This window comes from Aquarana catesbeiana, linkage group LG04, assembly GCF_042186555.1.
Source record: "Aquarana catesbeiana isolate 2022-GZ linkage group LG04, ASM4218655v1, whole genome shotgun sequence".
Classification (NCBI taxonomy): Eukaryota; Metazoa; Chordata; class Amphibia; order Anura; family Ranidae; genus Aquarana; species Aquarana catesbeiana.
The window spans coordinates 32,781,060-32,797,049 of NC_133327.1; the positions used below are offsets into that span (position 1 = coordinate 32,781,060).

At 47.1% G+C, this 15,990-nt stretch overlaps 1 protein-coding gene across 1 annotated transcript in view; it reads right to left on the reverse strand.

Annotated features, from left to right (window-relative positions):
* The window catches only part of RAB10 (RAB10, member RAS oncogene family), a 108,181-nt gene that overhangs the window by 29,125 nt on the left and 63,066 nt on the right, over positions 1–15,990 (reverse strand). Inside the window, 1 exon segment of the mRNA XM_073624977.1 lies at positions 3,246–3,384. Coding sequence (XP_073481078.1) covers positions 3,246–3,384 — 139 coding nt within the window.

The following is a 15,990-nucleotide window of genomic DNA, read 5'->3' on the forward strand; positions in this document are numbered from 1 at the left end:
TGATCGCCCCCTAGTGTTAACCCCTTCCCTGCCAGTGACATTTACACAGTAATCAGTGCATTTTTATAGCTCTGATCACTGTATAATTGTCATTCGTCCCAAAAATGTGTCAAAAGTGTCCGCCATAACATCGCAGTCCCGATAAAAACTGCAGATCGCCGCCATTACTAGTAAAAAAAAATAATTAAAAATGTCATAAATCTATCCACTATTTTGTAGACGCTATAACTTTTGCGCAAACCAATCAATATACACTTATTGTGATTTTTATTACCAGAAATATGTGGAATACATATCGGCCTAAACTGAGGAAAAAACTTTGCTTTTTTAAAATAAAATTGGGGATATTTATTATAGCAAAAAAGTACAATATTTTTTTTTTTTTTTTTTCTTCAAAACTGGCGCTTTTTTTTGTTTATAGCGCAAAAAATAAAAAACGCAGAGATGATCAAATACCACCAAAAGAAAGCTCTATTTGTGTGTGTGTGTGTGTGTGTGTGTGTGTGGGGGGATAACGTCAATTTTGTTCGGGTACAATGTCACACGACTGCGCAATTATCAGTTAAAGCGCCGCAATGCCGTATCGCAAAAAAAAAGGCTTGGTCATTGAGCAGCCAAATATTCCAGGGCTGAAGTGGTTAAAACCTGACAGGGGAGCCAAGCCCTCTCCACTATCCAAAACAGGAGAAAACATTTTCCCATCAGTTACACTTTAAAGTGACTATAAATCTTCAGGTTTTTTTTCTTTTTTAAATAAAAATAAAAAATGTTATACTTCTACACTATGTGCTCTCTGCAGTGGTTTTGCACAAAGCAGTCCCCCGATCCTCTTCTTCTGGGGTCAGCGCTCCTGGATTCTCCTCTCCAGCGGGCGCGCGTGTGTGTGGGCGCGCGCGCGTGTGTGTGGGCGCGCGCGCGTGTGTGTGGGCGCGCGCGCGTGTGTGTGTGTGGGCGCGCGCGTGTGTGGGCGCGCGTGGGGGGTGAGAGTGTGGGGGGGGGGGGGCGCGGGGGGGTGGGGGGGGGTGAGAGTGTGTGTGGGGGGGTGTGTGTGTGTGTGTGTGTGGGGGTGTGTGTGTGTGTGTGTGTGTGTGGGGGGGTGTGTGTGTGTGTGTGTGGGGGGGTGTGTGTGTGTGTGTGTGGGGGGGTGTGTGTGTGTGTGTGTGGGGGTGTGTGTGTGTGGGGGGGTGTGAGTGTGAGGGGGGGGTGTGGGGGTGAGTGTGTGGGGGGGTGCGAGTGTGTGTGGGGGGGGTGTGAGTGTGTTTGGGGGGGGTGTGAGTGTGTGGGGGGGAGGTGTGAGTGTGTGGGGGGGAGGTGTGAGTGTGAGGGGGGGAGGTGTGAGTGTGAGGGGGGGAGGTGTGAGTGTGAGGGGGGGAGGTGTGAGTGTGAGGGGGGGAGGTGTGAGTGTGAGGGGGGGGGGGGGGGTGTGAGTGTGAGGGGGGGGGTGTGTGTGTGTGGGCGGTGTGTGTGTGCTCGATCTTGCCCCCGCGTCTCCTACAGCTATCAATCTGCCCAGTGAGGAGGGAGAGCACACTGCTCATGCACAGCGCTGGATCGAGATCGGGTTCAGGTAAGTATATAAAGGCGTGAGGGTGGGGGGGGCCTGGGGGATTATCTAGCACAGATGTGTTTTTTTTACCTTAATGCATAGAATTAATTAAAAGGTAAAAAGAAAAAAAAAAAAAACTGAGCTTTAGAATCACTTTAAAGAGGAACTTTAGTCCCCTATTTTAGTGGCTCCTTCCCTCTCTGGTGCTGCTATTGTACAGATGTGCCACAGGGCTCTGCTTAGCCATTGGGTCCTGGTAGAGCCGTCAGTACATCTGTGTGCACACAGGAGGTTTGCCATACAAGTTCAAGGAAGGAAAAGTTTTCCATAGTAGTTGCATGGCGGAAACCCGCAGGTGTGCACATGTCACAGTGGTAAACGATGCCCTGTGGTGCAGGGGGGGCACGAATGTCATTCCTCACTTAGCCAAGAAATGAGCAAAGCACACAAAAAAAAAAAAAAAAAAAAACTCAAAGGAGGAAGAAAAAAAAAAACCTGGGGTTACAGGAAAGAAAATTACTCGCCCCACCCAGTCAGCACTGACGGGATCATTCCTGCAGCGCTACTGCATTCTGCCAGTAGGGAGCTTTCCCAGCCAGCAGAACACAATGATTACTGCTGGCAGCTATAGACTGCATTAAGATAAAAAAAAACAAAAACAAAAAAAAACCTTCTGCCTTTACAATCACTTTAAGCTTTCATAACTTTGGTTAGTTTTGTGCCCCAGTCCCAACACCTGTGTAGTGGACTCTGACAGCCATATGTTTGTAGCCTCAGATTTCATGGACCGAGATTTGACTCCTCCTGTCTCAGTTTAAATCAAACATTGAACTCTGGGCTCTGAAACAGATTGGAAAAGGTAGGCGCAATCCAGAGGACATGCACACAAAAGCGCTGGGAGGGGCCTTACATGCCGTCACGCCGCCGGTCCTGGGACTCTTCGCAAGTCCGGAGACTGTTTTATTAATTTTTCTTCATGTGGAATATTTGTTTGCGCTGGCACTTCACCAATAAATACCACGCTATACACACACACGCTCTGTGTGGTGAGCTTTTTCTACTTAGGACTGTACTCTGACAACCGGAGTATAGAGGTAGATCCTATGGACGTACAGGATGAGCTGTGATACATGATAATGTATATTAGCTGTCTGGTGAGTGCAGAGAGGTGGAGGATTGCTGCACTTCTGGTGACAGTGGAGGGGTTCCACTTTGGGATACCATTTCGCAGTATTTCGGGAAGATTTACTGATGTGGATTGAGGACTTTATGGACATTTTTTGGCGCACCTAGCACTATAAGATTGTTTGTGCTCACTATAGATTTCATATTTATTGATACACCCAGTTAAGCTCTTTTTTATTTACCCTTTATTGTAATTTTTGCATATATTATTGTATGAATTTATGTATTTCAATTAATTTGAAGAACTTCATACATTTTTTGCTTGGGTATATTTTACCAGAGCTCTGCACTTTATTTTGGTTTTTGTTTCATGCAAGATCAGAATATAGAAGAGACTAGGACAGGGCTCTTCACTCCAGATTTGGATGATGCCGCTTACAACACACCTACAAATGCAGACCACACAGTGATTTTTGCTACCCTGCAGTCTTTTTGAATACATTCTACACACGGATTCAGTTCCAGTTTTAGCAGACAGGTCTACAACCACCGAAGCAGACAGACAGACACTCACCTCATCGATGTTTCTGAGCCACTTGCTGATGTTCTCAAAGCTTTTGGCATTTGTGATATCGTAGACTAACATTATTCCCATAGCTCCTCTGTAGTAAGAGGTGGTGATGGTGTGGAATCGCTCCTGTCCGGCTGTGTCCCTGAAAGGTAGAAATAGGAAGAGTCAGTAAGAGGAGTCACAAGTCACTCAATGATGAATGACCTAAATCCTATAGCTTTCACCAACATGGATCAATGGACAACACAAAGAGAGGACCATCACACCCGGTCTGACCACACGTCTGTGTGCACGCTTCTGACACACGGCATCCATGTACACAATATTGATTAGTAGATACAAAGAGATTGGCAACTGAAGTTACATGCAAATCTCGACATGTCCTATAAAGCTGAGCTTGACCATGCTCCTCCCCCTTAACCATCTCTACTGGTCAGTGGGATCGTAGATTATAGGACCAAAAGAGAATCAATATGGGAAGGCAAGCTTAACAGGAATAGTCGAGATCTGCACATAACTCCGGCTGCTTCTGGATCTACAAACATTTTTTTTTAACATGGGGTTTTCACTGAAGGTAACATTTGCTTCGGCACAGGGCAAGCACCTTGCTTAAGAGGGGTATTTACGGGTTGTTACTGCTGACCTCCATAGTCAATGAGTAAATATGGGTGGGGGTCTGCTTTTACATATACATTACTACCCATACAGAAAACTAATTATATCTCCAGCAATCATTAAAGTGGCTCTAAAGGCTCAAGGTTTTTTTTTTTACCTACACAAAAAAAAAAAAAGAAAGAAGGAAAGAAAGAAGGAAAGAAAGAAGGAAAGAAAGAAAGAAAGAAAGAAAGAAAGAAAGAAAGAAAGAAAGAAAGAAAGAAAGAAAGAAAGAAAGAAAGAAAGGAGAGATCCATAGATAACAACCCCCCCCATACTTACCTGAGCCTGATCCAGTGATAAACACAAGAGCAACAGCTCTCCCAGGTCTCTCTCCTTATTGGCTGAGACACTGTCAATCACACCCGGGGGGGGGGGGGGGGTTGCTGAGTCACACTATGAGTCCCATTGACCCACAGAGGCAGCTCGGGATCAAGCACTCACAAGTGCCCCAGAACATGCAGCTTGCTACGGGGGCATTTGGCAAGAGGGAGAGGCCAGAGGACAACCCAGGAGGCGGAGGATCAGGCTGCTCTGTGCAAAACCATTACACAGAGAAAGTATGAGGTGTTTATTAAAAGCATTTCGAACCACTTAAATATTATTTCAAGTACAATAATCATATTCACACTTTTAATGGGGGGACTCCACAAGATGATCAGTTGCTGCCAATTAGGCTAGGTAGGGGGTGCATCAGCCTGTGATGTCACAAGCCGACTACAAAATGCCTTGTGTGCACAGCATCCTGTAGGTCCCACTAGTGAAGGCAGAGATGCTAGACTGGGTGTGTTTCCATGCTCAGTAGGGATGAGTTCAGGTGTGACACAAGTCTGAACCTGCCCGAGTTATCCCACCAGGAAGCAGTCAAAGTAATCATAGGCAGCGGAGGTATGACCCACCCCTACAAGAAGAGAAGGGCGGTGTACACATGAATCTGCCACCAATGACTATCTGCTTTGAGAGCTTCCAGGTGGGATAACTCTGTACTAATGGGTACTGGCAGGATTGCCACATATTTAAAGCAGGACTCTCTCAATCAGCATTAAGTAAATTTAATCCTTACAGTAGAACTACAGGCAAAACTTTTCCATTTTGAATACAAAATTAGAGTAATAACCCGTCAGATTCCAGAGTTTGAACACTGCCGATTGGCATTCTCAATTCCTTGGATATCTTTTTATATCCCTTTCCTGTTTTATACAGTTCAACTACCTTTTCCCGCAGATCCTTTGACAATTCTTTTTTGCTTTCCCCATAACTCAGAATCCAGAAACGTCAGTGCAGCACTGGATGAAAGATGCAAGGGTCTGTCAGGAGTCCAGAAACTCATTGACCTTTTATACACACACACTAATTACAAGCAAACAGATCACAGGTGAGGATGATTACCTTTAATAGTCAAACCCCTTTGTGTCAACTTGTGTGCATGTTAACAGGCCAAAATCACCAGGGTATGTAAACTTTTGATCAGGGTCATTTGGGTAGTTTCTGTTGCCATTATGATTTAAAAAAGTAAACAGTTGATTGATAATAAATGGCTTCAGCCAAACACTAACCACGAGTGAAAGAAAAGTTTGTTTTATTCATATCAGAAAAATGGCCAAGAAATCGTAAATTCTGCCAGGGTATGCAAACTTATGAGCACAAGTGTGTATACATATTCACACACACGCATATATCTCTCTATCCGCAACTAACGATTATTTTCATAATCGATTAGTTGGCCGATTATTTTTGAATATCGGAAAAAAATAATTTAAAAAAAAGAAACGTAATATGCCATTTTTTCGTTTAATTTAAAATAATAATGAAAAAAAAAAAAAAAATCTGAGTGTTACACAGGTCATATACAGGAATCCTGTCATGATGGCAAGAAACCCCCCCCCCCCGGGAGCACCAATGGTGGGGCACCAGTCCTCCCCGGGAGCACCAATGGTGGGGCACCAGTCCTCCCCGGGAGCACCAATGGTGGGGCACCAGTCCTAACGGGAGCACCAATGGTGGGGCACCAGTCCTAACCGGGAGCACCAATGGTGGGGCACCAGTCCTAACCGGGAGCACCAATGGTGGGGCACCAGTCCTCCCGGGAACACCAATGGTGGGGCACCAGTCCTAATGGGAACACCAATGGTGGGGCACCAGTCCTCCCGGGAACACCAATGGTGGGGCACTAGTCCTCCCGGGAACACCAATGGTGGGGCACTAGTCCTCCCGGGAACACCAATGGTGGGGCACTAGTCCTCCCGGGAACACCAATGGTGGGGCACTAGTCCTCCCGGGAACACCAATGGTGGGGCACTAGTCCTCCCGGGAACACCAATGGTGGGGCACTAGTCCTCCCGGGAACACCAATGGTGGGGCACTAGTCCTCCCGGGAACACCAATGGTGGGGCACTAGTCCTCCCGGGAACACCAATGGTGGGGCACTAGTCCTCCCGGGAACACCAATGGTGGGGCACTAGTCCTCCCGGGAACACCAATGGTGGGGCACTAGTCCTCCCGGGAACACCAATGGTGGGGCACTAGTCCTCCCGGGAACACCAATGGTGGGGCACTAGTCCTCCCGGGAACACCAATGGTGGGGCACTAGTCCTCCCGGGAACACCAATGGTGGGGCACTAGTCCTCCCGGGAACACCAATGGTGGGGCACTAGTCCTCCCGGGAACACCAATGGTGGGGCACTAGTCCTCCCGGGAACACCAATGGTGGGGCACTAGTCCTCCCGGGAACACCAATGGTGGGGCACTAGTCCTCCCGGGAACACCAATGGTGGGGCACTAGTCCTCCCGGGAACACCAGTGGTGGGGCACTAGTCCTCCCGGGAACACCAGTGGTGGGGCACTAGTCCTCCCGGGAACACCAGTGGTGGGGCACTAGTCCTCCCGGGAACACCAGTGGTGGGGCACTAGTCCTCCCGGGAACACCAGTGGTGGGGCACTAGTCCTCCCGGGAACACCAATGGTGGGGCACTAGTCCTCCCGGGAACACCAATGGTGGGGCACTATTCCTCCCGGGAACACCAATGGTGGGGCACTATTCCTCCCGGGAACACCAATGGTGGGGCACTATTCCTCCCGGGAACACCAATGGTGGGGCACTATTCCTCCCGGGAACACCAATGGTGGGGCACTATTCCTCCCGGGAACACCAATGGTGGGGCACTATTCCTCCCGGGAACACCAATGGTGGGGCACTATTCCTCCCGGGAACACCAATGGTGGGGCACTATTCCTCCCGGGAACACCAATGGTGGGGCACTATTCCTCCCGGGAACACCAATGGTGGGGCACTATTCCTCCCGGGAACACCAATGGTGGGGCACTATTCCTCCCGGGAACACCAATGGTGGGGCACTATTCCTCCCCGGAACACCAATGGTGGGGCACTATTCCTCCCGGGAACACCAATGGTGGGGCACTATTCCTCCCGGGAACACCAATGGTGGGGCACTATTCCTCCCGGGAACACCAATGGTGGGGCACTATTCCTCCCGGGAACACCAATGGTGGGGCACTATTCCTCCCGGGAACACCAATGGTGGGGCACTATTCCTCCCGGGAACACCAATGGTGGGGCACTATTCCTCCCGGGAACACCAACGGTGGGGCACTATTCCTCCCGGGAACACCAACGGTGGGGCACTATTCCTGCCGGGAACACCAACGGTGGGGCACTATTCCTGCCGGGAGCACCAACGGTGGGGCACTATTCCTGCCGGGAACACCAATGGTGGGGCACTATTCCTGCCGGGAACACCGATGGGGCACTAGTCCTCCCGGGAACACCAATGATGGGGCACTAGTCCTCCTGGGAACACCAATGATGGGGCACTAGTCCTCCTGGGAACACCAATGATGGGGCACTAGTCCTCCCGGGAACACCAATGATGGGGCACTAGTCCTCCCGGGAACACCAATGATGGGGCACTAGTCCTCCCGGGAACACCAATGATGGGGCACAAACAGAAGCATGCAGCACCTTCAGAATTAGACAGAAAAGATCACTGGAGGTACACAAGAGGAAATATGATGGGCCAACCATAGACAATGGGGGAAATTTATGAAAACTGGGAGCAGTTTTGGTCCTCATGTACAGCTGCTCCAGTCTTAATAAATTCCCCTTCATGTGGCGGGATGCAATCAATAATAAACATGTACAAAACCGATAAATTGCTGACTAACCAGAAAAATGGGAGTTTTCCTTTTAGCACAAGCTTATTGATATGGTTATCTGGAAGGAGAAATGATGACTTCCTTCCCATATAAGTTCAGAGTCCCTTCAGAAAGTGATTAGAAACCCACGAGCCTTTCCCAGGATACACCTGGATAGAGGTCGGTGGAAGGAGCTCCAGTTGTGACAACAGAGCGTGTTGCTAGTCAAACAAGCCGTGCCGACTACTCCCTGAACACACCAAGATCTTAAATATTTGTGCTGTGCGGCAGACTCCGGAGATCGGACACCTGCCAGTCTCCAGTCATGGGAAGCTTCCAAGAAAAAAAATAACCCACAAACCCCTCCATACCCAGGAATCTAATAAAATATACACTCACCGCCCACTATTATTATTAGGTACACCTTGCTAGTACCGGGTTGGACCCCTGTTTTGCCTGCATTCTTCGTGGCATAGAGTCAACAAGGTGTTGGAAACATTCCTCAGAGATTTTGCTCCATATTGACATAACATCACGCAGTTGCTGCAGTTTTGTTGGCTGCACATCCATGATGCCAATCTCCTTTTCCACCACATCCCAAAGGTGGTCTATTGGATGAGATCTGGTGACTGGAGGCCATTGGAGTACAGTGACTTCATTGGCATGTTGAAGAAACCAGTGGTGAGATGATTTGAGCTTTGTGACATGGTGCATTATCCTGCTGGAAGGAGTCATCAGAAGATGGGTACACTGTAGTCATAAAGGGATGGACATGGTCAGCAACAATACTCAGGTAGGCCGTGGGGTTTAAACAATGCTCAACTGGTACTAAGGGGCCCAAAGTGTGCCAAGAAAATACCCCCACACTATTACACCACCACCACCCCCAGCCTGAACCGTTGATACAAGACAGGATGGATCCATGCTTTCATGTTGTTTATGCCAAATTCTGACCCCACCATCTGAATGTCGCAGCTGAAATCAAGACTCAGACCAGGCAAAGTTATTCCAATCTTCTATTGTCCAATTTTGGTGAGCCTGTGCCAATTGTAGTCTGTTTCCTATTCTTAGCTGACAGAAGTGGTACCCGGTGTGGTCTTCTGCGTTCAGAGATGGTATTCTGCATACCTTGGTTGTAACGAGTGCTTATTTGAGTTACTAATGCCCTCTGGAACCAGTTTGCCCATTCTCCTCTAATCTCTGACATCAACAAGGCCTTTTCGTCCACACAACTGCCGCTCACTGGACATTTTCTCTTGTTCGGACCATTCTCTGTAAACCCTAGGGATAGCTGTGCATGAAAATACCAGTAGATCTGCAGTTTTTGAAATACTCAGACCAGCCCATCTGGCACCAACAACCATGCCACGTTCAAAGTTACTTATACCCCCCCCCCCTTCTGATGCTTGGTTTGAACTTCAGCAAGTAGTCTTAACCATGTCTAGATGCATTGAGTTGCTACCATGTGATTGGCTGATAAGTTTGTTACACCAAGCAATTGAACCGGTGTACCTAATAAAAGGGCGGCGAGTGTATAATGCTGCTAAAGATCAGAATCGTTTCTCGGTGCCCGCTCTACTTTAAAGGGTCAGTTCACCTTTACTAAAAGCTACCTATGCCGGTAAGGGGCGTCTGTACATAAAAACAACCTGTGCAGCTTTGACTAAAGTTGGATAATGCAAGTGCTGAAAAAAAAAAAAAATTACAGGTTTCAAGAAAATGTATCTCCATTTCTCTGGTCTTTCTACAGCCTTCCACCCTGCCATGGAGCAGAGTTGGAGATTAATGAGAGCGGCTCATCATTAAAACCTCTTTACCAAGCACTAGACACCTCTCTTCTTGTCCACGTTCCACCAATGGCACCGTAAGGCATGCAGAGATGGTACAAGCATCAGTCTGAACGTTTACGACATGGAGGAGGAATGCCAGGCAGGTGCATGGCAGACCATTCACGAAGCTGCACAAATCTAAGAACATGGAGGTCCATCAACTGAGAAGAGGGGACAGGAGAAAACAAACAGGACCACAGCACAACTAGAGGCGTGGTCCACCACGACCAATCACCATCCAGGGCAGCATCTTTCAGTAGGAAAAGATGAAGACTCGACAAGTCAATGTAACTGATGGATAGTTTGGACTTCTATGCAGCTCTACATCACCTATACTGCCTATCATACAAGGAAGACAACTTTTCCATTGGAGGCTCCCCCACCAAATCCTCTCAGGAAGGAAAGCACTGGTTGATCCAGCACTACTCCGATACAAGCCCACCTATTTAAATCGGAATAGTCCAAAAAATGTGAAAAAACATGGTCTCTCCGCTACAAGATTTTTTTTTTTCCGGCCTGCGGCAACCCCACCTGTCTGGTGGTGTATATGCTGGTCTGTGTATCATACCAGAGACTGGTGCATCCACCGCCAGGCAGTCCTGGATTTTATTATGCAGGATTTATATTGTATCAACAGAGCTTTACAACATAAGGGGAGTCAGTACCATTTCAATCCAATACAAGAGGGTTAGGAGGGCCCTGCTCAGGAGAGCTTACAATCTAATGGGGCAAGTGATACAAAAGATAAAAGTCTGGGGGGATGAGCTGATGGAAAAATGTAAAGTTACAGCGGAGTTCCACCCAAAAGCGGGCCCATTCAGAAAGCGCAGCGCGCATGTGCAGTAGGGAACCAGCTGTGAAGCCAAAAGGCTTAACTGCCAGTTTTCCCTTACCATGAATGGCAGCAGCAGCACCCGAGAGCCAATGGAAACATCGGCTGGGGTGCAGACATTGCTGGATTCCAGGACAGGTAAGTGTCCTAATATTAAAAGTCAGCAGAACTCCGCTTTAGGTTGTCAGGTGGAGGCAGGATAGGCTTTGCTGAAGAGATGGGTTATTGATTTAGGTGAGGGCGCTCCCAAGAGGAACTTCTCCCAGTGTAAGCAGGGGCACTCCCAAGGGGAACTTCTCCCAGTGTAAGCAGGGGCACTCCCAAGGGGAACTTCTCCCAGTGTAAGCAGGGGCACTCCCAAGGGGAACTTCTCCCGGTGTAAGCAGGGGCACTCCCAAGGGGAACTTCTCCCAGTGTAAGCAGGGGCACTCCCAAGGGGAACTTCTCCCAGTGTAAGCAGGGGCACTCCCAAGGGGAACTTCTCCCAGTGTAAGCAGGGGCACTCCCAAGGGGAACTTCTCCCAGTGTAAGCAGGGGCACTCCCAAGGGGAACTTCTCCCAGTGTAAGCAGGGGCACTCCCAAGGGGAACTTCTCCCAGTGTAAGCAGGGGCACTCCCAAGGGGAACTTCTCCCAGTGTAAGCAGGGGCACTCCCAAGGGGAACTTCTCCCAGTGTAAGCAGGGGCACTCCCAAGGGGAACTTCTCCCAGTGTAAGCAGGGGCACTCCCAAGGGGAACTTCTCCCAGTGTAAGCAGGGGCACTCCCAAGGGGAACTTCTCCCAATGTAAGCAGGGGCACTCCCAAGGGGAACTTCTCCCAATGTAAGCAGAGGCGCTGGGGGGGGGGGGGTGTCTTCCCTGATGCAAGCGTGGTCACACTGGAGGGGGGGCCTTCCCCGATGTAAAAGTGGGGACTCCACTAGGCACTCTCAGATTTAAGGAGGGGGACATACTCCGACGCCACAGGGCACTCACAATGTCTGTACGGGGATACTCTGCTGGACACTCGACCAATTACCATCCAGCACATTTCAGCAGAGAAAAATGAAGACTTTACAAGTCTATGTAATTAAACTTCTAAGCAGCTCTGTATCACCCAACACTGACTTTCATACAGGGAAGAGAATTCTCCTCCATTAGAGGCTCCCCTTCACTCCACAGGTGCGAGGTTTGGCCTGGGTACGCTGCCTGGCCAAGGGGAGTCTTGACGTGAGCGAGGAGTGTAGAGGTGAGCGGGGAGTCATGTGACTTCACGACTCCACCCACTGATCGGTGGCAAGTAGACCCGCACCACCAATTCTGGAGTTTTGCAGATGAAGGGGGTGACATATGCAGGAGGTAGGTGTAGATAGAGATATATATATACATATACACACACACACACACACACACACATTTATACTGTGCCAGTCGTTGATGCAGGGTGAGGGGTGGGATTACATCCACTTAGTCAAAAATTGTCTGCTGGGCACTCAACCAATCACCATCCAGCCAGTATCTTTCAGCAGGACATTCTGGGATGCAAGCAGGTACTTAATCATTAATTTAAATTTAACTTGTTTATTTATAAATACAATTTTTTTTTTTTCAGTCTGCCATTTTGGCCCTCGTACTGAAAAGTTTGGAGACACCTGATCTAATTGCTTTAAGCCGGCCATAGACAGTTGGAATCTTAAACAGTTCAGCAGGGACCGCTCTAGGTTTGAACCATTAATGGGCAGGGTGATTGTACCCAAGTTGATCAATCAGCTTGGGTACAACCAGCCGGCTGTATTTTACATGCAATTATTGCTAATGGCTGTTTTAGAAGTTAGCACTAAATCACTGTTCTCCCGGCTTTGGGCCCCTTAGATTTATTTCTGAATGTACTAGGTGAAATTACTATACAAGGGTATTTAGCTGATACTTTAACCACGCAGGTTGTGGGGCGTGCTGGGGCCAGTAGACTGTAAGCTCCTATACCAGCAGGGTCTGATGGTAATCTCCCGCATTCTGTAGGATGCTGTGCAATAAATAACTTCCTTTTAAAAGATCTGGCTGAAAGAAGTCCTGTGTCACCCTCCCTTATAGGAAATCAGGTTAATGTGATGACTCTCTGGAAAGTAATTGCAGGCCTGTCATCCTTCCAGGCCTCTGCAGGCGCCTGCCAGTTCTTTTTGGGAAACTGTGAAATGGGCAGGCCTTGGTCACATTCCCAGGCTCTGTAGGCATCCCTTGAAGTGCAGCTAAGCAAGCAGAGGGGGTCAGTGATTGAGGCTTCTCCCCTCCCCCGAACCAACAGGCAGGAAAACAAGCTGCTCTCTCCCCATCCACTATAATGAGCCGCAGCAACCTGTGACTCAACAGATGGGTGGGACAGCGTGTCCAGGAATGACGAGCGTGCGCGGATAGATCTGAGTGACAGCTAACGCCTTATCCAATGCAGTGCTGGTTCCTATGTGTCAGATCTCACAGCAACCAACCACAATCACTCACACCAGGCTGTGATCAATTCTATCCGTTACTAGCCAGTACCTGATCGGGTCACTTGGGTCAATGGCTGGGTGTGTGTGTGTATATATATATATATATATATATATATATATATATATATATATATATATATATATATATACACACATATATATACATACATATATACATACATATATATATATACACACACATATATATTTTACATACACACACATACATATACCTGTTTGCATCCCAGAATGCCCTGGAGTGGAGATGGATTAGAACCCCCGTCAGGTTTTTATTGCTGTGTGTCCTTGTTAGGGAGATTCACCCTCTGTCACGTTTACCATTATTACCAAAAGTGATAATCCCCAGAACAGGAATTGAGGGAAAATCTTTCAATGAGGAGACTAGTTTTGGTGACAACCAGGGATTCCCTCATCTGGCGGGATTGTCTCACTTCCTGTTTTGGCTATGAAACAGGAAGTGAGGGGAAATCTCCCCAGTGAGACACAGAAGGCAAAAAACTTGGCAGGGGGTTTATAACCTTTCTAATCTAAAAAGGAAAAAAAAAAAAAAAAAAGTTTTGCCTTGAAATGTACCGTATTTATCGGCGTATAACACGCACTTTTTTCCCCTTAAAATCAGGGGGAAATTGTAGGTGCGTGTTATACACAGATCTCCACTTCGCTGAGGGGAGAGGAGCGAGCGCCGCCGATATACACATAGCTGAGTGTACTCGACTCCTCTCATAGTCCCGCCCAGTCCCGCCATTGGACCTGTGTTATGTCCATCATAGGGGCGGGGCTGAGAGAGGAGCCAAGCACACTCGGCTTTGCGTATGTCGGCGGCGGCACTCGCTTTTCTCCTCATCAGTGGAGATCGGCGCCAATTTTAAATAATCAGGCTGCCGATGGACATTTAAATTTACATTTTTTTCCTTAAACTTCCCTCCTAAACTTGGGGTGAGTGTTATACGCCGATAAACACAGAATTTTGACCCGATTTAAAAAAAAAAAAAAAATAGTTTACCGTGTCTCCTTAACTTCTAGTAAAGTCCTCCATGAGCTCCTGAACCTTGTCTTTTTCTACTCCCCTCCATTTGTTTAGAATGAGCACTGCACGTTACTCGTGGTCATGTGCTCTGCTCTATGCACACTACAAATCACATAGACCATTGTTCATCCTCAGGAGTGAGCAAGGGAGGGTTGCTACATACAGTGAGACCATGGAGAACTAACGTAGCCACCTTTTAACGGGAAGTCACATCACAGCAACATAAAAAAAAAAAAAATAAATTGGTAGAATAAAAGGATGGGAATTTTTTTAGGCACCCAAAAAACAAGTATATAAAATTAACAAAATTGTATTCAACGTAGTACTTCTAAAAACACCGATATAAAAGTGACAAACACGGTCCAATACTATGCGTTTGGTCAGACATTTTATATATCTATACGAGTTTCTAAATAAATTGTATGAACACTTTCATTAATCTGAATTTAATGTTTAAAATTTTTTTTTTTTTTAAATAATGTGGAGGTCGCTAAAAGCAATAGAAGGGACTTTAAGTTAAAAATAAATACATGAATAGAAATGTTTAAAAATGGAATTCAACACAAAACCTTGACAGGTATATTTTTTATGACAGAAGAGATACTAGCAGTCTCTTCCATCAAAATACTTCCCCCTACCTGTCAGATGTAATGTACACTGAACCACACATGTGCATTGAGTGTACATATACAGCACTGCTTTCTGCCGTGATGAAGTGACTCCAATGCATGTGCGCGGGAGTGACATCATTGCGGTCCAGTAGGGCGAACCTGGAAGGAAGACCAGGAGAAGAAGGAAACAGCGGGGACCAGCTGGAGCACTCAGCGCAGCTCTGGAGGCCTTCACTTGACAAGTAAATCTGCAGTGCATATTAGTACATCATGGCATAAAACTCATGGTAGACCATTTAAAAAAAAAAAAAAAGGTCGGCAGAATGGCACGGGCAGGCACAAGGGCGTACACGTACCTATACGTTATAAATAATAACCGCGCTTAGGATAGAAAAAATAAAACATAGGTTGCTGCCTCCCCTAATAGAGCCCCCCAAAGGAAGCTCCAAATGATAGAAACAAATGGAAACAAGGGGGTGGTGTGGCGCTACCTAATGAGTATACACGTACGTCCCTTTGAAATTCCTGCCCAGAGGGTCCTTCTTGGCCCATGGGTCCCACAAACTCAATGTTCGCCGGCGGCCCGCGATTGCAGTGAGGAGAGGCAGAACAGGGAGATGCCTATGTAAACAAGGCATTTCCCTGTTCTGCCTAGCAACATGACAGGGATCTACTGCTCCCTGTCGCTCTTATTGCTTATTTAAAATGTCAATGGTCCCAAAATGGTGTCAGTGTCCGATCTGTCCGTCGCAATAAAAACAAACAAAAACAAACATCGCAGATCGCTGCCATTACTAGAAAAAAAAAAAAAAAAGCCATAAAGCTATCCCCCATTTTGAGCTATAACTTTTGCACAAACCAATATACACTTATTGCAATTTTTTTTACCAAAAATATGTAGAATACATATTGGCCTAAACTGTGGAAGAAATTTGTTTTTTAATATATTTTTGGGGGATATTATAGCAAAAAGTTAAAAATATTGCTTTTATTATATTTGTCGCCCTTTTTTGTTTATAGCGCAAAAAATAAAAACCGCAGAGATGATCAAATACCACCAAAAGAAAGCTCCATTTGTGAGGAAAAAAAAAAAAAAAAAAAAAAGGACGTCAATTTTGTTTGGATACAGCGTCGCACGACCGCACAATTATCAGCTA